The 15,637-nt window shown below is 45.7% G+C and overlaps 1 protein-coding gene across 1 annotated transcript; it reads left to right on the top strand.

Annotated features, from left to right (window-relative positions):
* Positions 1-1,312: 1,312 nt before the first annotated feature.
* Positions 1,313-13,657, top strand: LOC132666227 (uncharacterized). Its single transcript, XM_060614142.3, has 3 exons — positions 1,313-2,280; positions 2,847-2,994; positions 8,845-13,657. The coding sequence occupies exons 1-3, from the start codon at positions 1,879-1,881 to the stop codon at positions 10,431-10,433; spliced, it is 2,139 nt and encodes a 712-aa protein (XP_060470125.2). The 5' UTR covers positions 1,313-1,878; the 3' UTR covers positions 10,434-13,657.
* Positions 13,658-15,637: the final 1,980 nt, after the last annotated feature.

Here is a 15,637-nt window from a genome sequence, read left to right as displayed (position 1 = left end):
AAGTTCTCCGCTGCCCGGGTCATTTTGTTGCGTTCACAACACGTTCTGATCCCCTCCCCCCACCCCCAGAGTCCAGAAGAGCCTTCACCCTGACTCGGACTGTGCCCCGAGTCCAGTGAGCTTTGTCTGGAGCCTTCACAGCCCAGCCCTTTTAGTTGTCTAAAATTTGGTGTGACCCTGACTCCTGTCGTCCACGCTCCCTGAGAGCAGGAGGGTTTGCACGTAGTGAACCGGGAAGAGAACATTTTGGGGAGCGGTCGACACTGTCTGGGAAGGTGCGTCCTGTCCGCACTCTTGCATTTCCGGCGCTTCTGCTGAGGAGGCCTCTGGGCCCCGCGAAGACCTAACGGGCTCCAGGAACCGCCGTCAGTGGCCGAAGCCAGACGTGCATACTGCACACCGAAGAGAAGAGCGGATCCTGGATCCTGGAGCTGCTGGGGATGGACCGGCTTCCCTGCCCCCCGGGGAGCTGGAGGCATTAAAGGGGAAGGCGCGCGGGGGTAAGGGAGGGAGCTGCATGCGGGAGGAACAGGTGGACATGACCCTGGACAGACTCGCGCCGTTTTCCAATCCGGTCAGGCTTTATCCTCTGGGAAGGTCTGGTCCTTCACTCCTCAAGGCAAATGGTCCGCAAATCTCAAGGGAAGTTGGTTACTTCTGCTACGGACCAAAGGACTTAGGTCAGCAAGCAAGGAGTGCGTAGGCTTGAAGCAAGGTCACCCTTGGATGGGTTGGAGTGGGTTGGACCGATGTTACCGCCCTCCCAAGGCTGTATCAGCTGATTAGAGCATCTATTCACATACACAGTGAGGTCAACTTTTTGTTGTTGTCATTTGTTTTTAGTAAATTACCACACAGCAAGGATAACCTGTTTTTACCAGACAAATGGGCTTTAGGCTCAACAAATTATTTTTCCTCGTCTATACAGGATGTTCCTAGAAAGTAAGCATTCTTATCCCAAACACTGGGTTACATTTATTTTCTAATATTTAAGGCAACTTAAATAGAAGTGTACCTCAATGAAAACGACTTCATTTTGTTGACGGCACGCTGTGCTTTCCTGATCCTGTTGCGTGTATTCCGGGAGACGCCGGAAGCGGGACGCGGCCGCGCGCGCCAGGGGGCGTGGCCTCCAGGAGCCGCGGGCGGGGCGCTTCCGGGAGCCCGGCGGCCGCTTCCGGGAGCCGGGGGCTGGGCCCCGCACGCTGCGGCGGAGCTGGTTGAGCGGCCTGGTGTGTCCCTCGCCTTGGGGTCCAGGGTTCGGGCTCGGACCCCGGCGGGAGCGGCCCTGCGGACCCCCGACGAGCTGAGCCGCGAGGGCGACCCGGAGTGGGGGCCCCTCGATGCGAGCAGGGAGTAGGGCTCCGCGCTCGTCGTTGCCAAGCCAGCACGAACGAAGGTCACTGCTGTTGTGACCGCGGTTCCTCAGCGCTTCTCTCCCTCTGGGTGGGTGCACCTGCGCGCGGACGGACGACCCTGTGCCACCTCACGAGGCTTGGAAGTGTTCCCTGAGGCCGGGGCGCCGGATTCGGAGGCTCCCTCGGCCCGCGCGCCCCTCCTCCAGTGACGCGACACCACCCTACGCGAGGGGTTCCGCTGGTAGTTGTGATTGCTGAGTGCCCCGCGTGGAGTGGACGCTCCAGGATGCCAGGGCTCTGTGCACTGACGCAGTTCGTTCGAATGCCTGCAATGCTTTCTGCACAGGCTCGGCCTCTATTAGTGCATTTTTGTGGATTTACCGAATGAATAAAAATAGTTACTGTGGTCACAGGTCTTGCGTGGTTCTTCGCGGGATCTGCCGTTTACCCCCTATTTAGTTCTGTGCCCTAGAGCGCCCTCAGCAGCCTCCAGGTGACACGCCAGCAGAAGCCAGGCAGGATGGCTGTGGACACAAGAAAGTCTGCCGGCCAGTTCCACCCTGAATGGGGTCAGCAGGGGCCTGCGGTGGTGAAGGTGGAGCTGGAGGAGGACAACCCCAGGAGTCAGGTGCCGGACAGCCAGCCCCCTGCCTGGGAGATCTTCAGACAGCGCTTCAGACACTTTTGCTACCAGGAGACGCCTGGACCCAGGGAGGCGCTGCGCCGACTCCGCGAGCTGTGCCGCCAGTGGCTGCGGCCCGAGACGCACAGCAAGGAGCAGATCCTGGAGCTGCTGGTGCTGGAGCAGTTCCTGACCGTCCTGCCCGCCGAGCTCCAGGCCTGGGTGCGGGAGCACCATCCGGAGAGCGGGGACGAGGTGGTGACGGTGCTGGAGGATCTGGACGGAAAAAGAAATGTACAAGTAGGAAGGCACTGGTCTGATATGGTTGTGGGTGACTGGGAACAAAACCCTCAGTTGTGGAGCTCTGAGGGAGCAAGGGCAGAACCAGCATTCAGCAGGGGACTGAGCGTCTTGCTAAGCCAGCCCTGAGCAGAGGGAGAGGGAGGGAACTGCAGATTCAGGGATGATGAGTAAAGATAAGGAAGACATTTTATCTTTCAGACACTGGGAGGAGCATCATGCTCCTGACTTTAGAGGTCTCTCAACTCTCAGCAACAAGGAACGACGTGAAATCATTCCCAGTTTGCACACATGGAAACTAAGGTCAGAGAGGTTGTGTAACTTGGCCAGGGACACACAGGCAATAGTGAAATGACAGAAACAAGTCTTGATCAGATTTTGCTTTGCTTACTTTTCTAGCTATTTCTCAGTGCCCCAGAAGGTAAATAAAGCCCTGTTTTCAATTTTCTTTTTCCTAGTGTCTCGGGGGATATTTCTTGTGGATTCCTCAAGGAGTCCTTCCAAACCAGTTTAGTCTCTTAAATTTTCAGTGTCCTTAGGGCTTAATCACTACTGCTTGTCTCCAGGTTTCAGCCTGTGTTCTGGAACAGGAAATCCTTTTGCAGAGAGTGACCCTTCAGACGCTGGATGAAGAATCTTCATACACATGGGTTCAGCCCCCAGCAATCCAGTTCAAGGGCAAAGGACCTGAGCCCCAACCATCAGAGGAAGGAGGTGAGGCAATACTTTCTCTAGGGAATTTGGACGGAAATGAACCCTGAGTTGAATTTTTTTGTGTGGAGTATGACATGTTCATTCCTTGTGATGAGGGTTGTTAAAGAACATGATGAAGGCAACATTTTAGGTAATAATGAGTAAAAGGCAGTAAGTCATATCAGAACAGCCTCAGCGGTATGGTTGGTTTTAAATATCCGTATTTGCAGGGCACCTGGGTGGCTCAGTTGTTTAAGCACCTGACTTCAGGTTAGGTCATAATCTCGTGGTTTGTGAGTTCAAGCCCCACATCAGGCTCTATGCTGATCACTCAGAGCCTGGAGCCTGCCTTGGATTCTGTGTCTCCCTCTCTGCCCCTCCCCTGCTCATGCTCTGTCTCTCTCTTAAAAATAAATAAACATTAAAAAATATGTATATCTATCTTTGAATTTTCTGCATATGGTCTAGTAGAAATGTTATTTAAAGAATTTTGATGCCTACGTTTTTCAGTTGATACTGATAGGATATTAACCCTGTACAACTATATTAACTGTTTTGAAAGTTACCTTTTATCATTACTAGAGAAGTATATATGCATTGTACAAAGTTAGAAAATACATAGTAGCAAAATAAGAAAATAAAGCACCATGTTCTATCACCCAGAGATTATTACAACTGATGACTTTTTATTCTATATCTGTGTAGCTTTTTATGTGCATGTGTATTTATATGCGGGTATGTGTACACGCATGTGCATACACACACATACCTTTTACCAAAGAGAGCTCATACTCTGCTATTTTCTGATCTATTTTGTTCAGCTAATGATCTTTCCTTTCCCCCATCAGTACATCTTCATGTTACCTAAATTCAGTTCAAATTCAGATTGGCTCAGTTTTTTCCGAAAATGTATTTAAAGCTGATTTGTCCAACTCTGGGTAGAATCCGGGGTTGTTAATGCCTCTTAATTCTTTGCTACATTAAAACAATTCCACTCCTATTTTTTTCCCCATAACCCAGACTTTTTGATGAGCCCAGGCCAGTTTCCCAGCCTCTGGAGTTTTTTAATTGCTTCCTCATTGTATCATTTACTTTGCTGCCCACGTAGCTTGTATTTGCTATAAATTGGCAGTTGCATCTAACGGCTTGAAGAATTTGAGTTAAACATTTTGGGCTAGAATTAATATTAGGTAATAAGAGACATTAATACCTGGGTGACCCGCTGTTTAAATCACCGGCTTAGCATGATGACAGGAAATAGCTGGTTTTCCCCCTCATAGCTAACTGTGAGGTGTCGCCTTGCCACTTTGCGAATAGCCAACAAATTACAAATGTTTGATAAACCTTGTATGGGTCAACCATTTTATTAAGAGTTACAGGGTGAATTCGTAATTCTTTCATTCGTTCTCTGTTATTAACTGGCATTCTTCATAGTAAAGCTTTCCTTCATCCGATATGTCTATTTGGTCACTTCCTTCTAGGCAGTCATGATTGATGCTTAGTTTCCCTCTTTTATTGACCAGTTTTCAAATTCAGGAAGTGGTTTATTAGGCACCTTAAATGGTGACATGAGATTTTAGGACTTTTCCTGTGTGGGTATCATTGTGGACATAGGCATTTGTATTGAGTCGGCGTGTTTCAACCCACCACATTTCAATCCACCCTTTCTTCCACACATCTTTGGCTTATGTGGATGTCTTCAGTCTTGCTCCCATCTCTGTTAATTTTGGCTCTGTTAATTTTGAATGCTTGCTTTTACTTTTTGAACAAAATAAATTGTTTCAGGCTCACCTTGTATCTTCCCTGTACCCAGATCTGCTGTCAACCATTCCTGAAGGAGCCTTGGTTTTTTAAATGGAGAATAAGATCTGGGTGTGAGGAGTGTTCTTTATCATGTGGGTAACACTGCTTCTAGGACATTTCATGGGCAGAGCTACACAATATATATTTTTTCCTAACACGCATGAATTTATATTGATGTATTCAATTGTTTTACCATTACAGTGTTCCATTACTTTTCTCTATTGTATTTGGTGTCTGCATTTATCTTTTTTAATTCATTTCTTATGTTCTCCTTTGGCTGGCTGGTTGGCTGGTTGGTTGGTTGGTTGGTTGGTTGGTTGGTTTATTCATTCACTCGCTCACTTATTTACTTAAGGTTGTGACAGTATCAGGTGATCCCGAGAATCACAGGAGTGGGAATGGAGACACTAAAGGGAGAAAAGCCAATAAAGTGCATGAGTGAGCAGGCTGTCTTGGTTTATTTAGTTGTCTTTGTTGTTGTTTTTTTCTAACTTTTGATGTGGGTTGATTTATATATTTTCATTCTCCTATTTACTAATATAAATATTTGATGACATGAATATTTCATTGAACACTGCTCTAGATGAATTCCAAATGTTTTGAAATGTAGTGTTCTCATTGTTATTTTCTATAAAATCTGAAATGTGTGTTTATATTTTGCCTTTGAAATAACAGTTGTTTTTTCTTTCAAATGTTTGTTTATTTACTTTTGAGAGAGAGAGTGAGCGAGCAGGGGAAGGGCAGAGAGAGAGGGAGACAGAATCTTTTTTTTTTTTTTGGGGGGGGGGGGGTGCGCCTGGGTGGCTCAGTCGGTTAAGCGTCTGACTTCAGCTCAGGTCACGATCTCGAGGTCTGTGAGGTTGGGCTCTGGGCTGATGGCTCAGAGCCTGGAGCCTGCTTCCGATTCTGTGTCTCCCTCTCTCTCTGTCCCTCCCCCACTCATCCTCTGTCTCTCTCTGTCTCAAAAATAAATAAATGTTAAAAAAAAATTTTTTTTTTAATTTTTTTTAAATGTTTATTTTTGACAGAGAGAGAGACAGAGCATGAACAGGGGAGGGGCACAGAGAGAGGGAGACACAGAATCCGAAGCAGGCTCCAGGGTCTGAGCCATCAGCACAGAGCTGGACACTGGGCTCGAACTCACAGGCTGCGAATCATGACCTGAGCCGAAGTCGGCCGCTTAACCGACTGAGCCACCCAGGCACCTCAAGGGGGAGACAGAATCTTAATTAAGTAGGCTGCACACTGTCCCTGACATGGGACTCCAACTCACGGAACTGTGAGATCATGACCTGAGCCAAAGTCAAGTGTCAGACGCTTAACCTACTGAGCCATCCATGCGTCCTAGTTGTTTGAGTTCAGAATTTTCAGATGAAAGAGCTTGTTTTCTGATTTTGTTTTTAACTTATTGCATTGTGATCAGAGAATGTTTGTGTTAATTCATAATGTTTACAATTTATTGTGGTTTTCTTATGTCCCCATAGGTAGTTTTCATTAATGTCCACTGCACATCTGGAAAGTTGTTCTGCATTCAGGATATAGAACTTGAAATACATATGTATCTATAAGATTATCGATTTCACTTTGTAAATCTTCTGTATCTTAATCTTTTGTCCATTTGGTGTTTTTGAGACATAGAGAGGACAAGTAAAGCCTATTCTTTGTTATGTCTGTTCCTTAAATTTTTTTTAAGATTTTATTTTTATTCAAAAAAAATTTTTTAATGTTTCTTTGTGAGAGAGAGTGCGAGTGGGGGAGGGGCAGAGAGAGAGAGGGAGACACAGAATCAGAAGCAGGCTCCAGGCTCTGAGCTGTCAGTACAGAGTTCAACACGGGGCTCGAACTCATGGACCACAAGATCATGACCTGAGCCAAAGTCAGATGCTTAACTGACTGAACCACCCATGTGCTTCTTTTAAGATTTTATTTTTAAGTAATCTCTACATCCAACATGGGGCTCGAACTCATAACCCTGAGATCAAGTGTTGCATGCTCTACCGGCTAAGCCTGCCAGGTGCCCCTGTCTGTTTCTTTATATCACCTATAGTTTCTGCTTTAGGAAAGTTGCCACTCTGTTATTTTCTGTATAATTATTCATATGTGTTACATCTGCATTGCAAATTGTATTCTTTATTTTAGCATTTTTAAGTGCTCTTCTTTGTCTCATTTCATGCTTTTGGCCTGCATCTCCCCTTTCAAAATCTTGATTCTTTCTTTCTTTTTATTTGCATTTGCTTAATTTATCCTTATTCACGTATTTTGCTGTATATGTGTCTCTTGACTATACACATAGAGTTGAGGGGAGCCTGGGGGGCTCAGTCGGTTAAGTGTCTGACTCTTAATTTCGGCTCAGGCCATGATCTGCTGGTTTGTGAGTTTGATCCCCCCATCAGGTTCTGTACTGACAGTGGGGAGCCTACTTGGGACTCTCTCTCTCTCTGCCTCTCTGTCTTCCCCTCCCTGTGCACGCTCGCTCTCTCAAAACGAATAAAATAAGGGTGCCTGGGTGACTCTATCCTTTAAGCTTCCAACTCTTGGTTTCGGCTCAGATCATGATACATGATACATGGTTTGTGGGATGGAGCCCCACATCGGGCTCTGCACTGACAGCACAAAGCCTGCTTGGGATTTTCTCTCTCTCTCTCTCTCTCTCTCTCTCTGCGCCCCCCCCCCCCACTGTCTCTGTCTCTCTCAAATAAATAAACTTAAAAAGATAAAAATAAATAGGGGCACTTGGGTGGCTCAGTTGGCTAGGTGTCCAACTTTGACTTAGGTCATGATCTCGTGGTTTGTGGGTTTGAGCCCCGTGTTGGGCTCTGTGCTGACAGCTCAGAGCCTGGAGCCTGCTTCAAATTTTGTGTCTCCCTCTCTCTCTGCCTCTCCCCAGCTCCCTCTCTCTCTCTCTCTCTCTCTCTCTCTGTCTCAAAAATAAATAAACTTAAAAAATAAATACACACACACACACACACACACACACATATATATATATATAAAATAGAGTTCAGTTTTGCTCTGTGAGCAAATCTAGTGTTTTTTAATGAGTTAAGCCATTTGCATTTATTGATATGGCTGTTAGGACAATTATGTTTGACTTTAACGTAATTTGCTTATGTTTTTTGTTCTACGTGTCCTCTATACATATATGAATATATGAACAGAAGTACAAACATTCATATGTGCATAGATACATATGTGTGTGTGCACGTGCGTGTATATGCTTTTCAACGTGTGGTTTGTTTACTTTTTTTTTATTTTTATTTTTTGGACTTTATTTTTAAGTAACCTCTACATCCAACATGGGGCTTGACCTCAACCCTGAGATCAAGGGTCTCGTGCTTTTCCAACTGAGCCAGCCAGGCGCCCCTCCGCTCTTTTCTTTTTAGTTGTAGTAGTTCTTATACTGAGGAAGCTTTGTGTTTTTGTGCTAGTTGTGCATAGTTATCAACTGCTGCTTAACAAGGGTACCACAAAGTTAGTGGCTTAAAGCCATACACGTTTTATCTCACAATGTCTGTGGGTCAAGAGTCTGGGTTGGCTCAGCTGGCCCCGTGCTTCTGGGTCTCTTACAAGTTTGTAGTCAAGGTGCTAGGGCTGAGGTCTCATCTGAGTTGTGACTGGGGAAGGATCTATTTCCAGCCTTACATCGATGCCGGCAGGACTCACTTCTCTGTCAGACAGGGACTTCTCTATCTCAGTCCCTTGCCGGCCACTGGCCAAGGCCACTCTTGCCACATGGCTTCTCTGTATGGTGGTGGTGGTGGCTTTCTTCATCAAAGCCAGCAAGCCAGCAAGGAAGGGTGTTAGTGGAGAGTCCATCAGCAAGATGGGACTTACAGTCTTATGTCACTACAGAAGTGACAGCCTGTCACCTTTGCCACACGCTGCTGGTAACTCAGCGATGCTTTGTTCTTTCTCACTTCCACACCTGTACCACGACTAACATAAGAGATGATGCGATATCTTCTGTTAACATCAACCTAAAATCAAGACTAACCTTTCCAGCTGTCTATCTCTTACATTGCTTTTGAGTTATCTTTTCTCCTCAAGTTGTGTGGTCTGTTGTTTCAGATGGTGGAGTGAGGACTGACAACGTGATGTTAGACGTGAAGCAGGAACTCTGTGAAGAAACAGAGCCTTGTGGGAAGGGGTCTGATGGACAGGATGGAACTTCATCTCAGCATGCCAAATACACAGGGGACAGGGAGCCCCGTGGAACTTTGGAAAGGCAGGACGGGGGTGGCCCAGGCAGAAAAGTCTCTGCCTGTGAAGAATGCAGGAAAACCTTCACCTGGACAAGAGGCCTTCACATGCACAGGAGGACCCACAGCGGGGAGACACCATGCTCACACACAGAGCGTGGAGAGGCCTTCATCAGACGGTCAGAGCTTAGTCAGCACCAGGAGCTTCATGGCAAGGAAAAGCCTTATCACTGTCAAGAGTGTGGCAAAGGTTTCAGTCAGAAAGCAGGCCTCCTCCAACATCTCAAAAGCCACACTGGAGAAAAGCCATATCGATGTAGTAAATGTGGCCGGTGTTTTAGCCGGAGATCAGTTCTTACAAAGCATCAAAGTGTCCACACTGGAGAGAAACCTTTTGAATGTACAGACTGTGGGAAAGCCTTCTGCCATAGTTCAGACCTAACTGAACATCAGCGATTCCACAAGGAGAAGCCTTATGAATGTAACGAGTGTGGGAAAACCTTCCGGCAACGTTCACATCTGATTGAGCACCAGCGAATCCACAGTGAAGAAAAACCCTATGAATGCAAGGTGTGTGGAAAAGCCTTCACTCAGTATGCAGGACTTAACCAACACCAGAGAATCCATACTGGAGAGAAACCTTTTGAATGTCCTGTGTGTGGACGCGCCTTTAGCCGGACCTCAGAACTCATAATACATCACAGAATCCACTCGGGGGAGAAGCCCTATGAGTGTGCTGAGTGTGGCAAAACGTTTAGCGTGAGCTCAACCCTGGTCATACATCAAAGAAGCCACACCGGGGAGAAGCCCTATAAATGTGGTGAGTGTGGCGAAGCCTTCAGCCAACGCTCGGGCCTTAATAAGCACAGGTTGGGGGGGAAGCACAGGAACCCCCCTGAGCCAGGAACACACAAGTGTGCTGAGTGTGGGAAGACCTTCACTCGGTCGACCGGCCTGCGGAACCATACGAGAATCCACACTGGGGATAAAACCTACCAGTGCCCTGAGTGTGGGAAGGCCTTCACCAGGGGCGAGCATCTTATCGAACACCAGGCGATTCACAACAAGGTAAAGCCCTATCAGTGTAAAGAGTGTGGCAAAGCCTTCAGTCAGAAGACGGGTCTTAGTCACCATGTCCGAATCCACACGGGAGAGAAGCCTTTTCAGTGCCCGGAATGTGGGCGCGCCTTCAGTTGGAAGTCAGATCTCAAGAAACATAAGAGAGTCCACTCGGAGGAGAAGCCCTATGCGTGTGAGGAGTGTGGGAAGGCCTACAGGCAGAGAGCCACGCTGCTCCAGCACCTGAGGGGCCACGGGGAGCTGAGCCCGGCCGGCCGAGTGAGTGCGGGCAATCCCCCTGGGGGCCCCGACCCAGTACCAGAGAATCCGCTGCACCCCGACACCCCGCCCAGGCGTGAGGTGAAAACTGCGGGGAGAATCCACGACTCCTTTTCTTAACTGAGATAAAATGTTTCTTGAACTTCATTATTTAAAGAAAACCAGAGATGCCACATTGGAAAGTTTTTATAGGAGCGCTGCGGTGGCTCAGTCCGTTAAGCATCCAACTTTGGCTCAGGTGGCGATCTCACCATTCGTGAGTTTGAACCCCATGTTGGGCTCTGTGCCGACAGCTCAGAGCCTGGAGCCTGCTACGGATTCTGTGCCTCCTTCTCTCTCTGCCCCTCCCCTCTTACGCTCTGTCTCTCTCTCAAAAATAAATAAACTTGGGGCACCCGGGTGGCTCAGTCGGTTAAGTGTCCGACTTCAGCTCAGGTCAGTATCTCACAGTTCGTGGGTTCAAGCCTTGCATCGGTCTCTGTGCTGACAGCTCAGAGCCTGGAGCCTGCTTCAGATTCTGTGTCTCCTTCTCTGTCTGCCCCTTGCCTGCTCATGCTCTGTCTCTGTCTCTGTCTCTGTCTCTCTCTCAAAAATAAACATTAAAAAACAAACAAAAAAAATTAAAATAATAATAAATAAATGTACTTAAAAAATAAGTTTTTATAAAGGTCACTGATGCTGGAAAAGTTGAGAATTTAGAAAACTAAACGTCAACAAGCAATTTACATGTGATTACCTTTATTAAATGCAACTAAGTATCAGTTAATAGGATGAAAAGTCCACAAGGGAAGCTATAAAAAAAATTATATTTTCTACTGAATTCACAAGTTTTCATGTAGTGTGTTTTCAACCCATTCTAATTCCTCACTAGCTTTAGCTTAGCCCAGCATTGAAATTACTACTCTGAGTACTGGCCCCGGGACACTACAATGTCCAAGTTTGGAATGTGCGAGGTTGAGTTGTCTTGTTTCCTTCCCTCCCTAACCACGCCCTTAGCCTCAAGTGGGTGGCCTGCAGACCCTTCCTGATCTCCACCCCTATAATTAGCATTTCCTGGTGAAGAAAGGATGTGTTATATAGTCGGTTTTTTTTTTAATGTTTATTCATTTTTGAGGAAGAGCACGAGCAGGGGAGGGGCAAAGAGAGAAGGGGGCAAAGGATCTGAAGCAGGCTCCAGGCTCCGCAGGTGACAGCACAGAGCCCAATGTGGGACTTGAACTCACAAACCATGAGATCATGACCTGAGCCGAAGTTGGACGCTGCTCAACCCGCTGAGCCACCCAGGCGCCCCGAGGATGTGCTATAGTCTGAGTGACGTGGAGAGCATAGTGTTTTGGCCTCCAGCAGCTCAAAATCAGGGGTGGGGGCACATTCTGACCAAGGCCAAGGGCATACTCTTCTCATTGTGAGCACGCTCCTTGAGCTCACAACCGAGGACAGAAGGGAAGAGGGAAAATCAAACTTTTCATTCCAGCATTTTCGCCCTCCTACAAGTTCTATTTACACAACTGAAAACCTCTTCCGGAACTACCTGTGTCCCTCGGGCCATGACATGGGGGACTTCTGTGCGGAACCTCATAATAGTTTTCAAATACTGGAGAGTATTTTCTCATTTTTTTGTGCTGTCCATAATGGAACGGCTACAGATGTGACACATTTTAAAGTTTAATCTGCATTATTAACGTTGTCTTCAACACTTTCTTAAATCTAGACAGCCAGCAAGAGAACAATCCTGCTTCTCCTTTTCTTTGATGTTTGCATCATGTCTGTTTTCCCAACCTTTTACTTTCCATTTACCTGTATCATTAAATTTGAAGAGCGTTTCTTACAGACGGCACATATTTGGGTGACGGGTTTTTAATTTATTTCACCAACTGTTGTCTTAGGATTGGTGGATTGAACTGAAGCGTTTTCTACTTAATGTCATTATTGGTATTTTAAGGGTTAAGTCTGCTATTTTTTTTCTTGTTCCCTGTGTTGCATTTCTGTGGTTTCTCTTCCCTGCCTTCTTGAACATGGTTTTGGAAGTCCATCCTGACTGGTTTATAATGTTTTTGAATGTATCTCTGAATAGCATCTTTGTCTTTGATAAAAGCTGTTATTTTGAACTGGCTTTCAACCCACATACACTCTACCCCTTTCTCTCCAAGAAATACATCAGGTTTTGTTAATCTTGACTTGAGAACAACCGTAGACAGGAATACAAACATTCTAAACAGACACAGAGGACCAGAGTTGGGTTCTTATCAAAGTCTGTGTTGGTTTTTTCTGTTACTGGTTACTCTTACATCTCAGGAGAGCCCGTGATGAGGCCCAGCAGAGGGAGCCCGCCAGGACTTCTGGAGCTAAGAATGGCTGAGAGCAGGACTCTGTTTTATTCTCAGCCTATCTCCGCACTTCAAGCAGTACCTGACATGTATTCGTTGCTCCATAAATATTGAAGGAAGGAAGGAAAGGAGGCTTCTGGGCCTTGGTCAGCTCTGAGTTAGTTACCAGTGGCTGAGGCTGGAGACACGACCAGGCGCCGATCCTGGAGTTCCTGGTATATTAAGTGGTTCTTGACCATCCTGCCCGAGGAGCTACAGGCCTAAGTTCAAAAACATAATCCAGGGGAAAGTGATACCTTTGCTGTGGGAGAAATCTGGTTAACAACACCTTAAGTAATCCAACAACAGCTAGTAATGCGAGGAACTGATATATGGCTTCTGATATCATTGCTTCACTGAGGACACATCACTTCTGTGGTATTTTTGGCAAAAAAAAAAAAAAAAAAAAATGCATAACCTGAATCTAGTCGTGAGGAAACATTAGGCAAACCCAAGTTTGGGGCAGAGTGTTCAACAGACCAACTGCCCTGTGTTCTTCAAAAATATCTATGAGAGACAAACATTGGGGAATTGTTTTAGATTAAAGGAGATTAAGAAATGTAACGTGAGCTCAATGTGTGAGCCTAGGTTGGATCCTAGACTGGAATAAAATTTATGTGAAGAACATTATTGGGACAGTTGGCATAATGGAAACATGGACCATTCATTCGATAATAGTATTGTATCAGTGTTCAGTTTGAGTCAGGCATTGTTTTGTGGTCCCAAGGCAGAATGTCTCTGTTTTTAGAATGTGCATGTTAAAGTGTTCAGGGATGAAGGTTCTTGGTACCACAACACATCTTTAGGAAGTTTAGTGGGTTAGCGAATGACAGCAGTCAGGTATACGTGGAGGAGAAAACCAAGTGTCAAGCATGAATAATAGGCAAATCTCAGTAAAAGGGATATAGCACTCATGTTGTTCCTATAATTTTTTCTAAGTAAAGGTTGAAATAAAAACCATACCCACACCAGAACAAACCCAAAGAGTGAATATCAAGTATTGGGTTTTTTTTTGGAGAAGTGTAGAGAGTATGTGATAAGCCAGGACAACTTGTGGAAGGAGGGAGGTAAGTGACAGATGTCTCAGTATAGGAAAGGCTGGAACGCACTTGGTGACAGTACTAGTCTGTATATTCTGGGTTGTTTCGACAACTCTACCAGACACTCGAAACTTCTCATGGAAGGAAGGTTTTCTCATTGGATTTCTTCTTTCCGACAGAGGCCACTTTGCACCGAAGTGTTTTCTTGTAGCACCTACATTTTCTACTGGATGATTAGCAAGCTTCTTTCAGACTCAGGACTCCTTTGAGATGAACTCACACACCACTTACCTCACAGACACTGAAATTCTTCTAGCGGCCGTTCACCTCACTAGACATAAGCATTAAATAATGCAGGTTTAGAGCTGGAAGAGATCAAAACAAAACACCCTCACTCCTTTCTCAAGCCTTTGTTAAGTGCCGACCCAGTGCCAACCATGTAAAGGAAAACGATGCAAAAAAATGTTTAGCAGATGTGAAATGGGCATTCTTCCAAGATGAAAAGTGCTTTATTGGCAAAAATTATTTTATTTTTATTTTATTTCATTCAGAGAACAGAAGCTTGATTTGCAGCGTGTCTCAGACCACTGCTCCTGACTTCCTACTGGATTTACGGTGTTTATAGGCAACATAGTTCCCTTTCAATAATGAAAACTGGCCCAACTATGGTAAGAATATAAGTCTCCCTTAGGGTGTCTAGTCTTCTAATTTGTCATTATGTCACTTTTCTGCTCTACACCCTTTGATCCTCCAAAACTAAGACTCTTCACACTTCCCTGGTCATTGAGAATGTTTCTCCTGTTTCTCTCTCTTTTTTTTAAAGTTTATTACTTAGAGAGAGAGAGAAAGAGAGAGAGAGAGAGATCTCGGCTGGGGGAGGGGCAGAAAGAGAGAGAGAATCCCAAGCAGGCCCCATGCTGTCAGCACAGAGCCTGATGCAGGGCTCCATCTCAAAAACTGTGAGATCATGACCTGAACCGAAGTCAAGAGTCGGGTGCTCAACCAACTAAACCACCCAGATGCCCCTCCCCTGTCTCTTTTTGTAGTTTTTACATCTCACTTCTGTAGGGAATAGAAATCCTGTTACAGGCCGATAATATGATCTCCATGTTCCCCTATCCTTGCAAATACAATGTGTTCTTAAAACAATTGACATCTGGGGGCGCCTGGGTGGCTCAGTCGGTTAAGCGTCCGACTTCGGCTCAGGTCATGATCTCGCGGTCCGTGAGTTCAAGCCCCGCATCAGGCTCCGTGCTGACCGCTCAGAGCCTGGAGCCCGTTTCCGATTCTGTGTCTCCCTCTCTCTCTGCCCCTCCCCTGTTCATGCTCTGTCTCTCTCTCTCTCAAATATAAATAAACGTTAAAAAAAAAGAATTGACATCTGGAGGAGCATCAAAAGTTATCAAAGGTGGTGTCAGGCCTTCAGACGCCACTCAAATGTGAATTGCCATAAGCTCAACTGTTAAAAAGTTGAGATATAATTGACATATATAAGTTTCAGGTCTACAATATAATAATTTGGTATTTGTATATATCCTGAAGCAATCACCACCGTAGGTGTAGTTAACATCCATCACCATGTATAGTTACAATTTTTTTCATTGAATGAAAACATTTAAGATCTCTCAGCAACTCTCAAATGTGCAATACAGTATCATTAGCCATAGTCACCATGGGATACATTACAGCCTCCTCCCTTATTTATTTTATAACTGCAAGTTTGTATCTTCTGACCACATTCACCCATTTCATCCCATCCCGCCTCCCGCCTCTGGTGACCACCAGTCTGTTCTGTGTGTCTGAGTTTGGTTCATTGTTCTTTTAGATTCCACATATCAGTGAGATCATACGGTATTTGTGTTTCTGTGTCTGACGTATTTCACTTAGCATAATGCCTTCAGTGTCCATCCAGGTAAAT

The sequence above is a fragment of the Panthera onca genome, chromosome B2 (assembly GCF_046562875.1).
Source record: "Panthera onca isolate mPanOnc1 chromosome B2, mPanOnc1 haplotype 2, whole genome shotgun sequence".
NCBI classification, from domain to species: Eukaryota; Metazoa; Chordata; class Mammalia; order Carnivora; family Felidae; genus Panthera; species Panthera onca.
Note: the sequence above shows the minus strand (reverse complement) of the source record. Positions and strands in the feature narration are given on the sequence as shown.